The sequence below is a fragment of the Hippocampus bargibanti genome, linkage group LG02 (genome assembly GCF_051943395.1).
Source record: "Hippocampus bargibanti isolate YZ-2025 linkage group LG02, ASM5194339v1, whole genome shotgun sequence".
Taxonomy (NCBI): domain Eukaryota; kingdom Metazoa; phylum Chordata; class Actinopteri; order Syngnathiformes; family Syngnathidae; genus Hippocampus; species Hippocampus bargibanti.
In genome coordinates, this window is record NC_142735.1 from 1,315,889 (window position 1) to 1,332,691 (window position 16,803).

Sequence of the window (16,803 nt, forward strand, 5' to 3'; positions counted from 1 at the left end):
TCTGGAAATGTTTTTTTTTTCCTCCACATGGGGTCAGCATTTCCCTTTTTCCCATGTTGACGCTTCGTTACAGCTTCAGCTGTTGTTAAAGCACTATATAAATCAATATATAAATATTGTATTGTATTTAGTACAGCTGACCCCCCTTTAAAACTCAGATAACTCCAATTTAGGAATTAACTGTGTTTTTTTTACTAATGAAAGAAGAGAGTCTAAGGCTATAAAACGTTTTTGATGTCAGGAAAACAAAAAAGTGACGTCGGTTGTCCTTTCAAAAAAAAAAAAAAAATAAAACAAATAAAATAGGGAAGAAGCTGACGCAGTTACACAACCAGTTCTCACCACAGCGGTCAGACCGCTGTGGTGAGAAGCCTTGGCCAGCCAGCAGCCTCTTGTTGAGCAGGTGAGTCGTGTTTACGTGGCAACAGTCACCAAGGATCACAGTCACACGACCTTGCGGTTGGAAAGGCATCACAGTCAAACTTGCGGCTGTTGGCGGATCTACTTTGGGTCATGTTTAACTGACAAACAACAGTGTCGCAAACAGCACCTAGCATCTAGGAAATTAACTCATTCACTTCCACACGATGTGTAAAAATGTGTCCACTCTAGTGCCAGGGTTTTTGTCATTGTCACTCAAATTCCAGGACACACAGTATATTGAATTTTAGGACGACATAAACATTCAATGCAGCGTAAGAAACGCGAGACTCTCTTATTTCATCAGAAAAAAAGAGTTCATTCCTAAATTACATGAGTCTGGAGTTATATGAGCGTGAAATGAGGACGGCTGTCTCAAATACAATGCAATACTCTCAGTCGTACAGGAGTGGTCCATCGATGAAAAGGTTTCTTCAGCCGTCATCTGTACTTCTTTGAAGGTGTCGGACCTTTTGCTTCTCATCCAAGAGGCTTCGTCAGCGAATTAAAGTCTTTTGCTGGTATTTTCGGCCCTATATATATATATATATATATATATATCCCTACTGTCCAGACGTGGCGGTGCCAGACTCTGCTATGATTTGTCCCTGCTCTCAGGTCGGGGGTAGCAGAGGACTACTCCCTGCGGCTACACTGATTACTTCTATGTCCTGACTGATTATGGGGTCTACAACTGGCCTGATTGCCCCATTTGCTCTGGTGTCACCTCATCAGCATAAGTAAGTTGCCTAAGAAGTCTGTTGTAGGACCGATCCAAATTGAACCTCACCCCACCATGGCGATTTAGTGAAGGATTTTGCTGTTTTATAAAAATAGCTTTGTTTACTTCCCTTTCAAACCATCTATTTTCTTTCGCTAAGATTTTAACCTCATTGTCGTCAAATGAGTGGTTGCTGCCGGTTTTTCATGTATTTTACAGTTTTACTCCTGTTCTAAGGCTCCATATTGCAACCATCGATGTCGATGCAGTTCGAGGGTAAATACTGCAATGCACCATGGGTAAATGCATTTTCGAAAGTTTCCGCCGGATCACGGAAAAGCGCGATATCCTCTACTATGACTTTGGAACGCACTGAAGCAAATGCAAGGTGATTATGACTAGATATCGGAAGGGTGGGATAGCAGACGATGAAAGGAAAACGAACAGTTTTCTATTGCTGTTTGACTAAATGTGTTTCTTTAGCTATTTTAACAGAAGTACAGTTATACGTTGGCTTACGAACTTCATTGGTTCCCAGACAGAGTGTGTAAGGCTAAAAGTGTGTATTCCAAAAATTTATTTCCCATAGGAAACCATTAAAATAAGAACAATCCATTCCTAGGTCCCCATAAAACATAATTTTCTACTTTCTAATTTTCTAAGCCTTAAAACTACACAAAATATACCCTATTTTATGTATAATAAATGTGCTATGGTATTATAATTAAAGAAATATATTGTACTATATAATAAAGTCGTTTTATTTCCCTTTGTGATGGTCGTTGATGGCTTGATGGAATGGAGTGGCCGCTTTCATCAGCATTAAACACTTGATGAGGAACGTAGCCTTCTTCTTTCACCATCTTGAGGAATGATCCCTTATAGGTGCTTTCTCTGCGATAATTTTACCTAGTTCCTCAGCAATTGTGTTCTATTTAGATGGGTTGATAGCTTTTCGCATCAAGTGTACAGATGGCTTGTGCAGGTTGTTTGTGGAGCCTGATTGATGGGATATTTTAACCTTGCAGTCTACACTCTGCTTTTGAAATATCAAAGTTGAAACTCTCTCACTGTCGTCTGCCTGTCTTTTTAATGTTTAAACCACCTCTCCACACTGCTGCGTTCTGGACCAATCACGTGGCTGTAACCGAAGACTGGGGGCTGGGTATAGAGGACAAAAACAGTCGGCAGCCATTTTGTTGTTAGAAGAACGGGCTCGTTCGCGAAAGACACACCACTCATTGAGGTAGCTTCGTGTACGAACAAAGTTCGTATGCCAAATTCTGATAAATTTAACGTTCGTAAACCGAAAACTTCGTAAGCCAAGGGGTTCGCAAACCAAGGTATCACTGTAAGTCATATGTGGCGCAGATCATGTAGTCATATGCGCTAATCGTAATAGACTTGGCGCTGGCGCAGTAAAGTTACAAAGTTACGCCAGTGGCTGTCAAAATGCGTAAATGGCGAGAGGGCGCTGCCCAAATCCATTCCTGGGGAAGCACGGGAGGAAAAAGTGGCAAGTAGTATAACATGAGCTCATCCTTTCTTAGTGGCGTCACGGAGGCTTGGGGGAGAAAACGTACATGACCTAGATCCCGGAAAACGTATAGTAGTGTAATTCCCAGAGTCTGACGCCATGCTGCATGCTTCTGTAAACAGTCGCACTTTTTGACGGTTAGCCCGCCCGCGGCTTGTTTGAGGCTTGTTTTAAACACCAAACAAGAACAATGAGAGTTTTCTATCAGCACGGGGCAGGCCGAACAAATATTACGCATGACATTGGGGGCGGGGGGGGGGGGGGTCCCTCCGGAAAAAAAGCACCACCGTGATTAAAAATGGACGTATTGTTAAATGCAAATACCATAACCCGAAGGAATGTGGCGCTAAAACAAACGCACTGAAGTGTGCTAGGGTTCAAATATTTAGCCTTCTGTGATGTGAAAGAGGGGTCGTTTGTAGTTCCCTCCCAAAGGCTGGTCAACCCTATAGAGTGATACCTCAGCTTACGAACACTTTAGCGTACAAAGTTTTCGCTTTATGAACATTAAATTTGCGAGAATATAAACGAACCAAACCACACGGAGCGTCACAGTGGCTGGCGGACTAGTTTTCCACACCCCCTTTAACTGCAGATGTGGTTTGTTATTGAGTGGAGTACTTTTGCTATTATGGGACCGAAAAAGACCCCACCACAGGCTAATGTTAAGCCGAAGAGGACAAAAAAGAAAATTCCAGTGGAGCAGTAGAAGGAGATAATCGAACACAAATGAGGTGCGCGTTTGTGTGACTTAGCGTCCCACTACAAGTATGCTAAGTCGACCATTGCTATGTGTGGCTAAGGGTGTTTCTGTGTTGTCTAAGTATCGGTCTCAGGTAACAGAAGAGGTTGAAAAACTTCTGTTGATTTGAATTAACGAAAAGCAGCTAGCAGGGGACATTGTGAGTGAGGGTATTATCGCCGAGAAAGCACTGCAACTTCACTCGGATATCATCAAGAGGGAACCTGGAAGTTCGTCATCCATTGACAACTACTATAATAAAGGTAAATAAAAGGATTTTATTATATAGTACAGTTGATGTCTTTAGTTACTATACAATAGCACATTTATTATACATAAAATAAGGTATATTTTGTGGAGTTTTTAAGGCTTATTTAGTTGAAAATTATCTTTTATGGGGACCTGGGAATGGATTATTCTCATTTTTAATGGTTTCTTATGGGAAATAAATGTTTGGCAGACGAACTTTTCACCTTACACACACTTTCTGGGAACCGATTAAGTTCGTAAGCTGAGGTATCCACAAAAAAAAAAAAAAAAAAAAAAAAAAAAGCCATGGCCTTTACGACCAGACAGTAGATGGCGACAGGAAGGGTGGTAACTGACGACTTGCATCCTTTTCCCTCTTCATTGGGAAACGGACATCTTTAACAGCCCCATTCTCCTCCCTGTCAACCAGGAAGGTGTTTATAATGAGCAACGCTGAAACATTATGTCATGTTGTCGGTCTTGTCGGACAATCCGCTTTCATCAGGTGACCGATATGAAAAGATGACTGAAGAGCCCAAAGTGTGTCATGGGACCTTCTGAAGTGGTGAACATTTTAAATGATTAAATGATGACTTACTGGTGACAAACTCATGACGTGGTCGGAAAAATATTCAGTATCCAAAGTGCCTGCGGCCATCATTAACAATGTTGTCATTGTGGTGAACCAAAAGGGTACAAACGGTACGTGCGTTGACTTCGCTATGCCACGATTACGGACTTGAATAGCAGCGGATCTCCATGTACACAAAATAACAGCTAGATTTAGCCTACGTTCACACAATAGAAAGCAAATAGAAGAAACAAAAACAAAAATACAATCAGAAGACTACATAAGGAATTGGATTGGATTGGATTGGATTGGATTTGCCTTTATTAGTCTCACAGTGGAGAAATTAAACTTTTTGTCAAACAATCAAACTTTGATTACCGTATTTTACGGTGTATAAGGCGCAACGGAGTATAAGGTGCACGCCCCAATGAATGGTGTATTTTCAAACTTTTTTCATATATAATAAATGAAAAAGGTTTTCCAAATATGATATGTCAATATATAAAAGTTTTCCAAATATAAGGCACATTACATTATAAGGTGCTATAGCAGAGGCTCGGTTACACACTACTTCTACAGGGGGAAATGGAGTCGGTGGGTAATGACAGTCGTTATGAGACCTGTTGTGTCTCAATATGACTTCACATATAAGGCGCACCTGCGTATAAGGTGCAGGGTCATCTTTTGAAGAAAATCAAGGCTTTGGGGTGCGCCTTATACACCGGAAAATACGGTAATTTTAGTTTAATGACTGAAACCAAAAACTAAATTAAACTGTCATATGAAAAATGAACTTTGGTTACTATTTAGTGAATTTTGACAGAAAATGTGAATTTTGACTTGAAAACTGCAATGCAAATGTATTTTAATTTGAGCAGTGCATTTATAATAATAATAATAATAATAATAATAATAATACACATTATTATTATTATTTATCATATAAATCAAAGTATTATTATTATTTATCATATAAATCAAAGTATTATTATTATTATTATTAGTAGTAGTAGTGTTATTGTTATTTATTATTATTATTATTATTATTAGTATTGTTATTATTATTATTATTATAAATACACATTATTATTATTATTATTATTAATATTATTATTTATCATATAAATCAAAGTATTATTATTATTATTATTAGTAGTAGTAGTAGTAGTAGTAGTAGTAGTATTAGTATTGTTATTATTATTATTATTAGTAGTAGTAGTAGTAGTAGTAGTAGTAGTAGTAGTACTGGCAGTAGTAGTGGTAGTGGTGGTAGTAGTAGAAGTAGTAGTAGTAGAAGTAGTAGTAATAGTGGTAGTAGTGGTAGTAGTAGTAGTAGTAGAAGTAGTAGTTGTAGTAAAGAATTTAGTTTTATTAATAGAGTTATTCATTACTTTCCATTAACTGTAACCCTATGCGGACGTGTTTACCACTCAAGCACCGATAAAGCACTGGCCAGACCTCTGGCAATGTTTTATCCCTTCCACTAGGGGGCACCATTTCCATTTTTTCCATTTTAGCGCTTTGTTACAGCTTGAGCTGTTGTTAAAGCCCTATATAAACCCATATGTATGTATTGCATTGTATTTTGGACAGCCACCCTCATTTCGAGATCATATAACTACAGACACATAATTTAGGAATGAACTATTTTGTCCTGATGAAAGAATGGATTGTACGGTTCTTACACTGCATTGAATGTGGATGTAGTCCTAAAACTCAATATTCTGTAGGTCCTGGAATTTGAGTGACAATGACAAAAACCCTGGCACTGGGGTGGACACATTTTTGCACATCGTCTGGCAGTAAATGAGTTGAATAGAATGCAATAACCATGTAGATCAGTCGACAACTGTTTTGTTAAGAAAAGGAAGTTCAAGTAAAATGGGGTGCACTCACTGAAAGCGCCTGTGTATGTGGGTTGGGTGAGATCTTTGGGAACTTTCCTGTAGATGTCAAACCTGGGAAGGAAAAACAAAACAAAACGGGAGAAATGGGGTGGTAAGAGGGGGTCAAGTGGGGGAAAAAAAAATGTTGAAAAAGTAAACATGAGAAAGGAAGAACATAATGTACCCGTCAGGCTGTGCGATATGACGGAAGAGTGCTGGAATGTTAGCAGTGGAACGCCGCCATTACTTATACAGGCCCAGACAGCCTGCCGCAACACACACCCTGCTGTTTGCACTACATTTTTGACCTCACCTCAATGTAGTTGCCTCACACATAACATTTATACAAGAAAGCACAAGACCCAAAAAACACACACACACACACACACCCACGCACACACACACAAACACACACACACACACACACACACACACACACACACACACTAAACCACTGAATAATATTAATAATAATAATAATACCACCACTACTACTCCTACTACTACTCCTACTATTACTACTACTACTACTAATAATAATAATACATTTCATTTATAAGCACCTTTCAAAACTCTCAAGGTCACTTTAATAATAATTATACTTTAATAATAATAATACTTTAATACTACTACTACTACTACTACTACTAATAATAATAATAATAATAATACATTTCATTTCTAAGCGCCTTTCAAAACTCTCAAGGTCACTTTAATAATAATTATACTTTAATAATAATAATACTTTAATACGAATACTACTACTACTACTAATAATAATAATAATACATTTCATTTCTAAGCGCCTTTCAAAACTCTCAAGGTCACTTAACAGTCACAGGATCAGTTTTTCAGTGGGTGAGCAGCGGCAGCCACACGCGCCAGCGTTCATTCAACACGGAAGTAACTCAAATAGATAGAAAGCTAGCTAGCTAATAGATCGCTATTAATAATAACAACAATAATACATTTCATTTCTGAGCGCATTTCTAAACGCTCAAGGTCACTTTATGGTCACAGGATAAGTTAGATAGCTAGCTAGAAAGCTCACAGATAGCTAATAACAATAATAACAATAATCACAATATATTTCATTTCAAAACTCTCAGGGTCACTTTAATGTCACAGGATCCGTTTTTCTGTGGGTGAGCAGCGGCAGCCACATGCGCCAGTGTTCACTCAACCCTCAAATAGATAGAAAATTATCTGGCTAGCTAATAGATAACTAATAGCTAGGTGGCTAGACAGATAGCTAGATAGCTTATAGTTATTATAGTTTTTTATTATTATTATTATCGTCAACATCATCATTATTATTATTATTATAATTATCCACCTCTGCAATAAATTGGACCAATACCATAAAAAACACTCCAAAATATGAATTACTGCACAACTCATCATCATACAGTGACTCCTCTATTAATGTCATGTAAAGAACAACCGACGTCTCCGGACAAGTTGTGTCCATAATTTGTAAAATGGCGTCAAATGACTTCTACTGAGCGTATTTTAATAAAATTCCACCGCATATAGCTATATTTTACGTTTTAAGACTCGCTCTGAATATTCAGAAAGTCTTGTTTTTGAGTTGGTGACGAGTCCGTACGTGACGTCATGAAAGGACCGCCCCCTGACCGTAAAAAAGACGCATTATAGCGTCCTTCCATTACGTCAATGTATTTTGCTGTACATGTTTGGTCTGTGAACCGTGTTGCACCCAAAAGCCGCCAGAAGAGGGAGTCAAAGCTCCATACAAGGAATTTATCAGCCTGTGGAAGCGGAGGTGGCCACTGGAGGTCGCCATTTTGTGCCTCTTTTCTGTTGATCCATTGTTGCCCTAATGTTGCCTCAAAATGGCATGGAATACATTCTTTAATCGATTGCAAACATGTATGCTTTCCTCTTCAGAACTATTTGAATCATATTCATAACTGGATGTGTAACAAGAAAGCATCTTCTCTGAATATGAAGCTATTGTTTGGATTCTAGAGTAGGCAAGACGTCCTGGCGTGACGTCACGAACTGGGGGCGGGACTTTCTGAAAATGCCCAATTCGTACCCAGCTCAATTTTTGTGCAGATTTTGAACACTTTAAGTCATTTTTATTGGCGTTTTGCATTTGAATAAAAATATCATATTGTGTGTTTTGGGTATTTTAGATGCTATAAAACGTTTTTCTGATGTCAGTTAAAAAACAAAAAAGTGACATCAGTTGTCCTTGAAGACTATTTCAGGGAGTGAAGAGGAGAAGGGGGGGAAAGTGTGATTTAACAACAGAACTATTTTATAGTTCATGAGCTAGCTCATGCACACGCTTGAGCTCATGCTTTTTGGGCTGCGCTATATTTTTCAAGCCAAACGGCACCACTCATAGCACACAAGCGCTCACATACTCCTTTCCTCATCTCCTGCCAAAACAGTCACATCTGTTGACATATCTTCCAACCCGGGCTGCAAGTGAAATCATGACGGCTGAGGCAATGCAGGGTGGGGGAGGAAGTGGGAAGGAGGTGCTTCCTGTCCAGCCGGGTCAGACTCTGCTACTTCACTTTAACCATATCCTCACTTTTGCTTTCTACGAAGGATACAACGATTGATAGAAAATCCATTTAAACTCACAAACGTCTGATTCTGTGTAAAAAAAAAAAAAAAAAAAAAAAAAAACTACACTAAAATACAAATGAATCTCAATATTGTGAGAAATGTAGTTTAACAGCCAAAATGATTTAATAATGATAAAAATATATTTCATTTATAAGCGCATTTCAAAACTTTCAAGGTCACTTTACAGTCACAGGATAGGTTTTTCTGTGGGTGAGCAGGGGCGGCCACACGCGCTAGCGTTCACTCAACCCGGAAGTAATTCAAATAGATAGAAAGCTAGCTAGCTAGCCAATTGATAGCTAGATAGATTTGTTGGCTTTCAAGTTACAAAAAGTTACTGTTTGGACAAAACTACTGCCTTTACAGCAGCTCCTCTATTTTGTTTTTCTACTTCTTTTTTTCCTCTCCGCTTGCTTTTATAAATTGGCTGCTGTGAAATGTAAATTTCACCACTGCGAGACACTAAAGGCTAATCCAATCCGATTAAGCTATGCCTCGATTCAATTTGATTTTCAATTTTTAGTCCTTGAGTTATTTTATTTTTTACAAAAAAAAAAATGTATATATATATGTTTTTTGTCTTTTTGTCCAAACGGTAACTTTTTGTAACTTGAAAGCAAACAAATCTATCTCGCTGGCTGGCTAGCTATCTAGCTATTAGCTATCTATTGGCTAGCTAGCTAGCTAACTTTCTATCTATTTGAGTTTCTTCCGAGTTGAGTGAATGCTGGCGCGTATGGCTGCCGCTGCTCACCCACATAAACTTATCTTGTGACTGTAAAGTGACCTTGAGAGTTTTGAAATGCACTTATGAATGAAATTTATTAGTATTAGTATTAGTCGTATTAGTAGTAGTAAAGTAGTAGTAGTAAAGTAGTAGTAGAGTAAAGTAGTAGTAGTAGTAGTAAAGTAGTAGTAGTATTAATATTAGTATTAGTAGAATTAGTAGTAGTAGTAGTATTGGTAGTAGTATTAGTAGTAGTAGTTGTAGTAGTAGTAGTAGGTGTAGGACTAGTAGTAGTAGCCATGACTGCAAAGTGTCCTTGAGAGTTTTGAAAGGCGCTTAGAAATTAAATGTATTATTATTATTATTATTATTATTAGTATTATTATTCAGTGGTTTAGTGAAAGCGTCATGAGCTTATAAATGAAATGTATTATAATAATAATAATAATAAAAATAATAATAATAATAATAATAATAATAATAACAATAGGTATTGTTATGTTTTTATTCATGTATTTTAATAATGATAATAACAATAATAATAATAACAATTATTATTATTATTACTACTACTACTAATAATAATACTAATAATAATAATTATTTTTTTATGAAATACATAAATTAAAAACCTAATTTTAATTATTATAAATTCAAAGGGAATGATGACCAAGGTGACCTCATTTGCATGTGTGTCACAGCACTTACATCTGCTTACGTTTCTTTTTCTCCCCAGTCTCTTCTTACGCATTTGCGCGTCTGAATTTCTCATGACGGCGATAAAGATAGCCAGAACATCGTGTGTGTCCGCTACATACTTTGAGGGAGATCACACCTTTGATACGTTCATTCATTTCCTCTCCGGGGGGGGGGGACACTATGTAAGTATGAATATTAATGTTGACATAAAGAGGCCGTCTTTGGCGGTTGCAATTTCCTGAATTGCAATCGGCACGTCTGCCTCGTAGCGTCACTTCTCTCTGCTCGCTTTCGTGTGGTGATCAGTGAGGACATCGCGTAGCGTCCGACTCCGATCCCAAACAAATTAAAACGCGACGTTGCTTTTTCTAGAAGGAACCTTATCAAATGTTTTGTGTGACGCAAATGAATCAGTACGAGTCAATTGCTAGCAAGTCTTGTGTCAGTTAAAGGACAACCAACACCATTTTTTTTGTTTCTTAACTGACATCAGAAAAACGTTTTTATAGCATCTAAAATACCCAAAACACGCAGGATGATATTTTTAGTCAAATGAAAAACACCAATAAAAATGACTTAAAGTGTCCAAAAACGACTTCAAAATGAAACCGGAAGTGGACAGTTTCAGAAGGTCCCACCACCTTGTTCGTGACGTCACGTCAGGACGTCTTGCCTTGCTCTAGAATCAAAACAATGGCTTCAGATTCGGAGAAGATGCTTTCTTGTTACTCATCCAGTTATGAATATGATTCAAATAGTTCTGAAGAGGAAAGCATAAATGTTTGCAATCGATTAAAGAAGTCCTCCGATATAAATTCGAGCCGTCAGGCCTCCAATGTAGCATCCCAGAAAATGCACAAGATGGCGCCCAAGCTCCGTTAGAAATGGGCTGATTTGTCTCAATTCAAAGTACAACATCTTATATTTAACTCATTCACTGCTATTCAGGCAATTTAATCGGGAATTGAAAATGTGATGTAGAGCGCCATTCCTGAATTCCAACAAGCCATCGACCATCACAAAGGTAAATAAAACGACTTTATTATACAGTACAGTGTATTTATTTAATTATAATACCATAGCACATTTATTATACATAAAATAAGGTATATGTTGTGTAGTTTTAAGGCTTAGAAAATCAGAAAGTAGAAAATTATGTTTTATGGCGACCTGGGAACGGATTATTCTCATTTTAATGGTTTCCGATTGGAAATTAATTTTTGGGATACACACTTTTCGCCTTACACTCTGTCTGGGAACCAATTAAAGGACAACCGACGTCTTCGGACAAGTTGTGTCCATAATTTGTAAAATGGTTTCAAATGACTTCTACTGAGCGTATTTTACAAAGATTCCACCGCATATAGCTCTATTTTACGTTATAAGACTCGCGCTGAATATTCCGGAAGTATTGTTTTTGAGTTGGTGACGAGTCCTCATCCTACGTCACTGAAGGAACGCCCCTGACCGAAAAAAGGACAAATTGTAGCAGTCCTTCCATTACGTCAATGCATTTTGCTGTACTTGTTGCACCAAAAAGAGGCAAAAGAGGGCGACAAAGCTCCGTGTAAGGAATTAATCAGCCTGTGGAAACGGGCTGATTAATTCCTTACACGGCTTTGTCGCCATGTTCTGCCTCTCTTTTGGTGGTACACCCCCCCTATTGCCTCAAATGGCACGGAATAAATTCTTTAATCGATTGCAAACATGTATGCTTTCCTCTTCAGAACTATTTCAATCATATTCATAACTGGATGAGTAACAAGAAAGCATCTTCTCCGAATCTGAAGCCATTGTTTTGATTCACCAGCAAGGCAAGACGTCTTGGGGTGACACCACGAAGAAGGGGGCGGGACCTTCTGAAACTGGCCATTTCCGGGTTCATTTTTTTTTTGCAGATTTTGGACACTTTAAGTCATTTTTATTGGTAGTTTGCATTTGACAAAAAAAAAATCATACTGCGTGTTTTGGGTATTTCAGATGCTATAAAACATTTTTCTGATGTCAGTTAGGAAACAAAAAACTGATGTCGCTTGTCCTTTAAGTTCGTAAGCCAAGGTATCACTGTACTAAGTCAAATATAGTACTCGTATGATGCTTTAACACAACAAGCAAAACTCCCATGATCAGGCGCGATTCAATGAAATCATCAACCTTGCGTTATACGTGCGTGAGGAAGCACACGCTTGATGGGGTTTGTGTGATCGGACATGCTGTGCGACACACGTTCTTCTGGGAAAGTGTCAACGCGATGGCGCAATTGACAGAGAGGTGTGACATACACTACTGAAACCGATGTAAATTAATTAGTCAACGCAGTTCTGGTCCAGTGTTGCAATTGCAAGTTTTCTATGAGTCATCAGTGCAACATATCAATAGGATTTGACCACTTGGTGATCCCCTCCGTTCCCCCTGAACCCCGCACATTGCCCCCCACTGTATGGTCACAACCGACAGACTGTAAAACAGTAATGCTTTACAGTTGGCTGATTGAGACAAGTTATGAACTGCAGGGATACTTAGAAAAAGATGCGTCTGTGTGAGCTCTCAGTCGTACAGGAGTGGTCCATCGGTGAAAAGGTTTCTTCTACCGCCATCTGTACGTCTTTGAAGGTGTCGGATGTTTCGCTTCTTATCCAAGAAACTTCGTCAGCAAACTAAAGTCTTACTGGTAGTTTCGGCCCTATAGTCAGTTTATGGAAGACCATTCACCAGAGTTTCAGCGATTTCTGTCAATTTGTAGTCAATTTATGGCTTTCCAAAGATGTGTACCAAATGTCCACCATTTCGTTGCAATACGTCTGTGGAAGCTCTCAGTTGTACAGGAGTGGTACATCGATGAAAAGGTTTCTTCAGCCGTCATCTGTACTTCTTTGAAGGTGTCGGACCTTTTGCTTCTCATCCAAGATGCTTCGTCAGCGAACTAAAGTCTTTTGCTGGTAGTTTCGGCCTTATATATATCCCTACTGTCCAGACGTGGCGGTGCCAGACTCTGCTATGATTGGTCCCTGCACTCAGGTTGGGGGGAGCAGAGGACTACTCCCTGCGGCTACACTGATTACTTTTATTGTCCTGACTGATTACTTCTATTGTCCTGCCTGAGCGTGAGGTCTACAACTGGCGTGCTTGCCCCATTTGCTCTGGTATCACCTCATCAGCATAACTAAGTGTATGTTGCCTAAGAAGTCTGTTGTACGAACGATCCAAATTGAACCTCATTTTTTTTTGTGAAATGCAAAATACCAATAAAATGACTTAAATTGTTCAAAATCTGCAAAAAAATGAACCCGGAAGTGGCCAGTTTCAGAAGGTCCAGCTCCCTTCTTCGTGGTGTCACGGCAAGACGTCTTGCCTTGCTCGAGATTCAAAACAATGGCTTCAGATTCGGAGAATATGCTTTCTTGTTACTCATCCAGTTATGAATACGATTCAAATAGTTCTGAAGAAGAAAGCATACATGTTTGCAATCAATTAAAGAATTTATTCCGTGTCATTTTGAGGCATCAGGGGTGGGAAATGTCGCACCCAAAAAAGGCAGAAAATGGCAACAAAGCCGTGTAAGGAATTAATCCTGTAATTAATTCCTTACATGGAGCTTTGTCGCCCTCTTCTGCCTCTTTTTGGTCCTACACGACATTTTCAGACCAAAGTACAGCAAAATGCATTGACGTGATGGAAGGACTGCTACAATGTGTCCTTTTTTCGGTCAGGGGCGTTCCTTCAGTGACGTAGGGTGAGGACTCGTCACCAACTCAAAAACAAGACTTCCGGAATATTCAGCACGAGTCTTAAAACATAAAATATAGCTATATGCTGTGGAATCTTTGTAAAATATGCTCAGTAGAAGTCATTGGAAGCCATTTTAAAATTATGGACACAACATGTCCGGAGACGTCGGTTGTCCTTTAAACACAGAATTTATATCGACACCAGAGAAGCATAAATAATGTACCGGCACATATTTATTTAAAAAAAAAATCAATGAATAATGCTGACTAATTAACTGAAATGAAGTTGCTTTTGTTTGAAAAAATGTAAACGGCGATTTGAGAATTGCATTATTCTACATTAGCAAGTTGATTTTAATTTAATTAATTGCTCAACCTTATTTTCACTTACCTCCACAATCCGATCGCGTTGATAGAAAAATCTGACATGAAATTAAAATAATCATTAAAAGTACACATTTTGTTGACATTTATTCGGTTTTATGCATTTACAGCATAGTGATGCCTCAAAGTGGACGAATAAATTAAACAATAACAACAGTAAATCATCCAAGAATGCTGTATGCTGCCTCTCTGGGACCCGCTTTTGTTTTACAGTACTGTACTCTTTCGCTACCGTTTGCGGCCTTATATTTTTTTAGGTTCGAAAAAAAAGCCGCGATAAATCAAGAGGCGTGATCATAGAACGGTGAAGTAACAAGGGATTACTGTAATGTGCTTTTACAGCCTTTCGCACTCTTTTGTGAATTGAATTTACAAGGCGTCATCACTCAAACAAACGACAAATATGCAAAGGAGGCAATCGGCGTAAACGAGAGCCCGCAGGCGAATTAACCCCCTCCCCCCGATGAACCTCCGGATGGTGGGGGAAAAGGATACATAAAGCATCAACGGAGCAACAAAACAATGTCACAATGAAGCCTATTCATGCCAGATGTGACAACGCAACAACTTGGAGTGGCTCGTTGGTAGGAAGGAGCTGCAGGGATGCGCCGAAAAATTCTCACATCCACATTCGAGCCAAAATAGAAGCGGAAGTCGAGTACTCACCTCCTCACATCGAAAGGCATGATGGTGTTGGTACAGGTAAAATGTGGGGGTGAATTTAAACAAAGCCAGAAGCGAAACTGAGCTCTCGGAATCTTCTCAGAGCTACCGGTTGTTCTTGGGAACCGGGGTTGACATCATCTTGGGAGTCTTTGCACTATGTGATTGGCTGAGAACTACTTCCGGGTGGTCGTGATTTAACTTCCTGAGGAAAGGAACGCTGAAATTATGAATGAAACTACCGGTACCTTTATACAGTATTAAAATGTCAACATATAATAATAATAATAATAATAATAATAATAATTATTATTATTATTATTATTATTATTATTTATAAGCGCCTTTCAAAACTCTCAACAAGGACCCTTAACAGTCAACATTTCTGTCAATTTAAATCAATGTTATCTGTATAGTCGAAAACGTTATGTAAATATTAATTCAACAAAAAAGCCAACATATATGAAATTAAATACACTACACTAGTATGATTTATTCATATAAATTAAGGACATATACAGGTACCTGTATATTAAAATGTAAAAATTTCTGTCAATTCAAATCAATGTTATCTGTACAGTCGAAACGTGATGTAAATATTATTTCAACAAAAAAGCGAACACATATTAAATTAAATACACTTGATATCAATTATACGTACCCCTGGGAGTTAGCAGATACATATAATTATATGAATATTATTCTTTAATTATAATTATTAGAATATTAAATTAAACATTTGATTTCGGGTATTTGTTATAAATGTAATTTGTACCACTATAAATCTCTATATTTCCTTTTATGTGCAAAATGGCGAAACTTTAATTTTCGGACAGAGAAATTTGCGCAAATTTGCTTCTGTATCTTCTATTCTGTAGGATTTTCCCATATTATGTTTCCACTCTGGCACATATGTGTTGAGGATTCTTCAAAAGTCGAAGTTATGCTATTGATAATAAACTGAAAATCATTTTAGTTTGTTTGAAAAGTTAATTGAACAATTAATTATTGTGATGACATTGATATTGTAACAGATAGTGAAAATTAAATTAAATTTGTTACCTCAAAAATAAAGAAGCAATCAGAATAAAAATCCAAATAATAATAATAATAATAATAATAATATTTTATTTATAAGCAGTTTTCAAAGCTCTCATGGACACTTTACAATCACAAACAAGGGACATAAATACAACCACAGATTAAATTCTAAAAAGAACAAGATATAAAATTAACGAACTGACCTGTTCTCGTTTTGACATGGCTGTTTTGCATGTCATAGATTTTTGAAAATAAATTATTAAATGTCTCCACATACAATCTACAATGAGCCAATATTTTTTTTAGAAGCAAAGTCAATGTTTTGATTCATTTTTACCCCCCCCCAAAAAAAAAAAAATAAAAAAGCTACTTAGTCATCATGAGATGTGGGGATGGACCATGACTTGAGCTAGCTGGCTATCTGGTTAGCTATCTAGCGGGCTACCTAGCTAGCTATGTAGTTTATGACATTGATATTATAACATATAGTGAAAATGAAATTAAATGTGTTACCGCAAAAATAAAGAAGCATTCAGAAAAAAATCCAAATAAGAATTAATAATAATAATAATAATCAGTCATCATGAGATGTGGTGATGGACCATCACTTGAGCTATCTGGCTATGTAGCTGGCTATCTGCTAGCTATCTAGCTGGCTACCTAGCTAGCTATCTATTTGCTATAGATTAGCTGTCTAACTAGCGAGCTATCTGGCTGCCTATCTAACTAGCTATCTATTTGCTATAGATTAGCTATATAACCAGCTAGCTAGCTATCTATTAGTTATCTGTTAGCGAGCTATCTATCTGGCTACCTAGCTATTTGTTA

At 37.8% G+C, this 16,803-nt stretch overlaps 1 protein-coding gene across 1 annotated transcript in view; it reads right to left on the minus strand.

The window, feature by feature from the left end:
- ergic1 (endoplasmic reticulum-golgi intermediate compartment 1) overlaps nt 1-15,103 on the minus strand; it is a 38,429-nt gene extending 23,326 nt beyond the window's left edge. The window contains exons 1-2 of the mRNA XM_089019801.1: nt 14,938-15,103; nt 6,137-6,198 (exon numbers count right to left, since the gene is read on the minus strand). Coding sequence (XP_088875927.1) covers nt 6,137-6,198; nt 14,938-14,957 — 82 coding nt within the window. The 5' untranslated portion in view covers nt 14,958-15,103. The remainder of the gene's footprint in view (nt 1-6,136; nt 6,199-14,937) is intronic.
- Nucleotides 15,104-16,803: the final 1,700 nt, after the last annotated feature.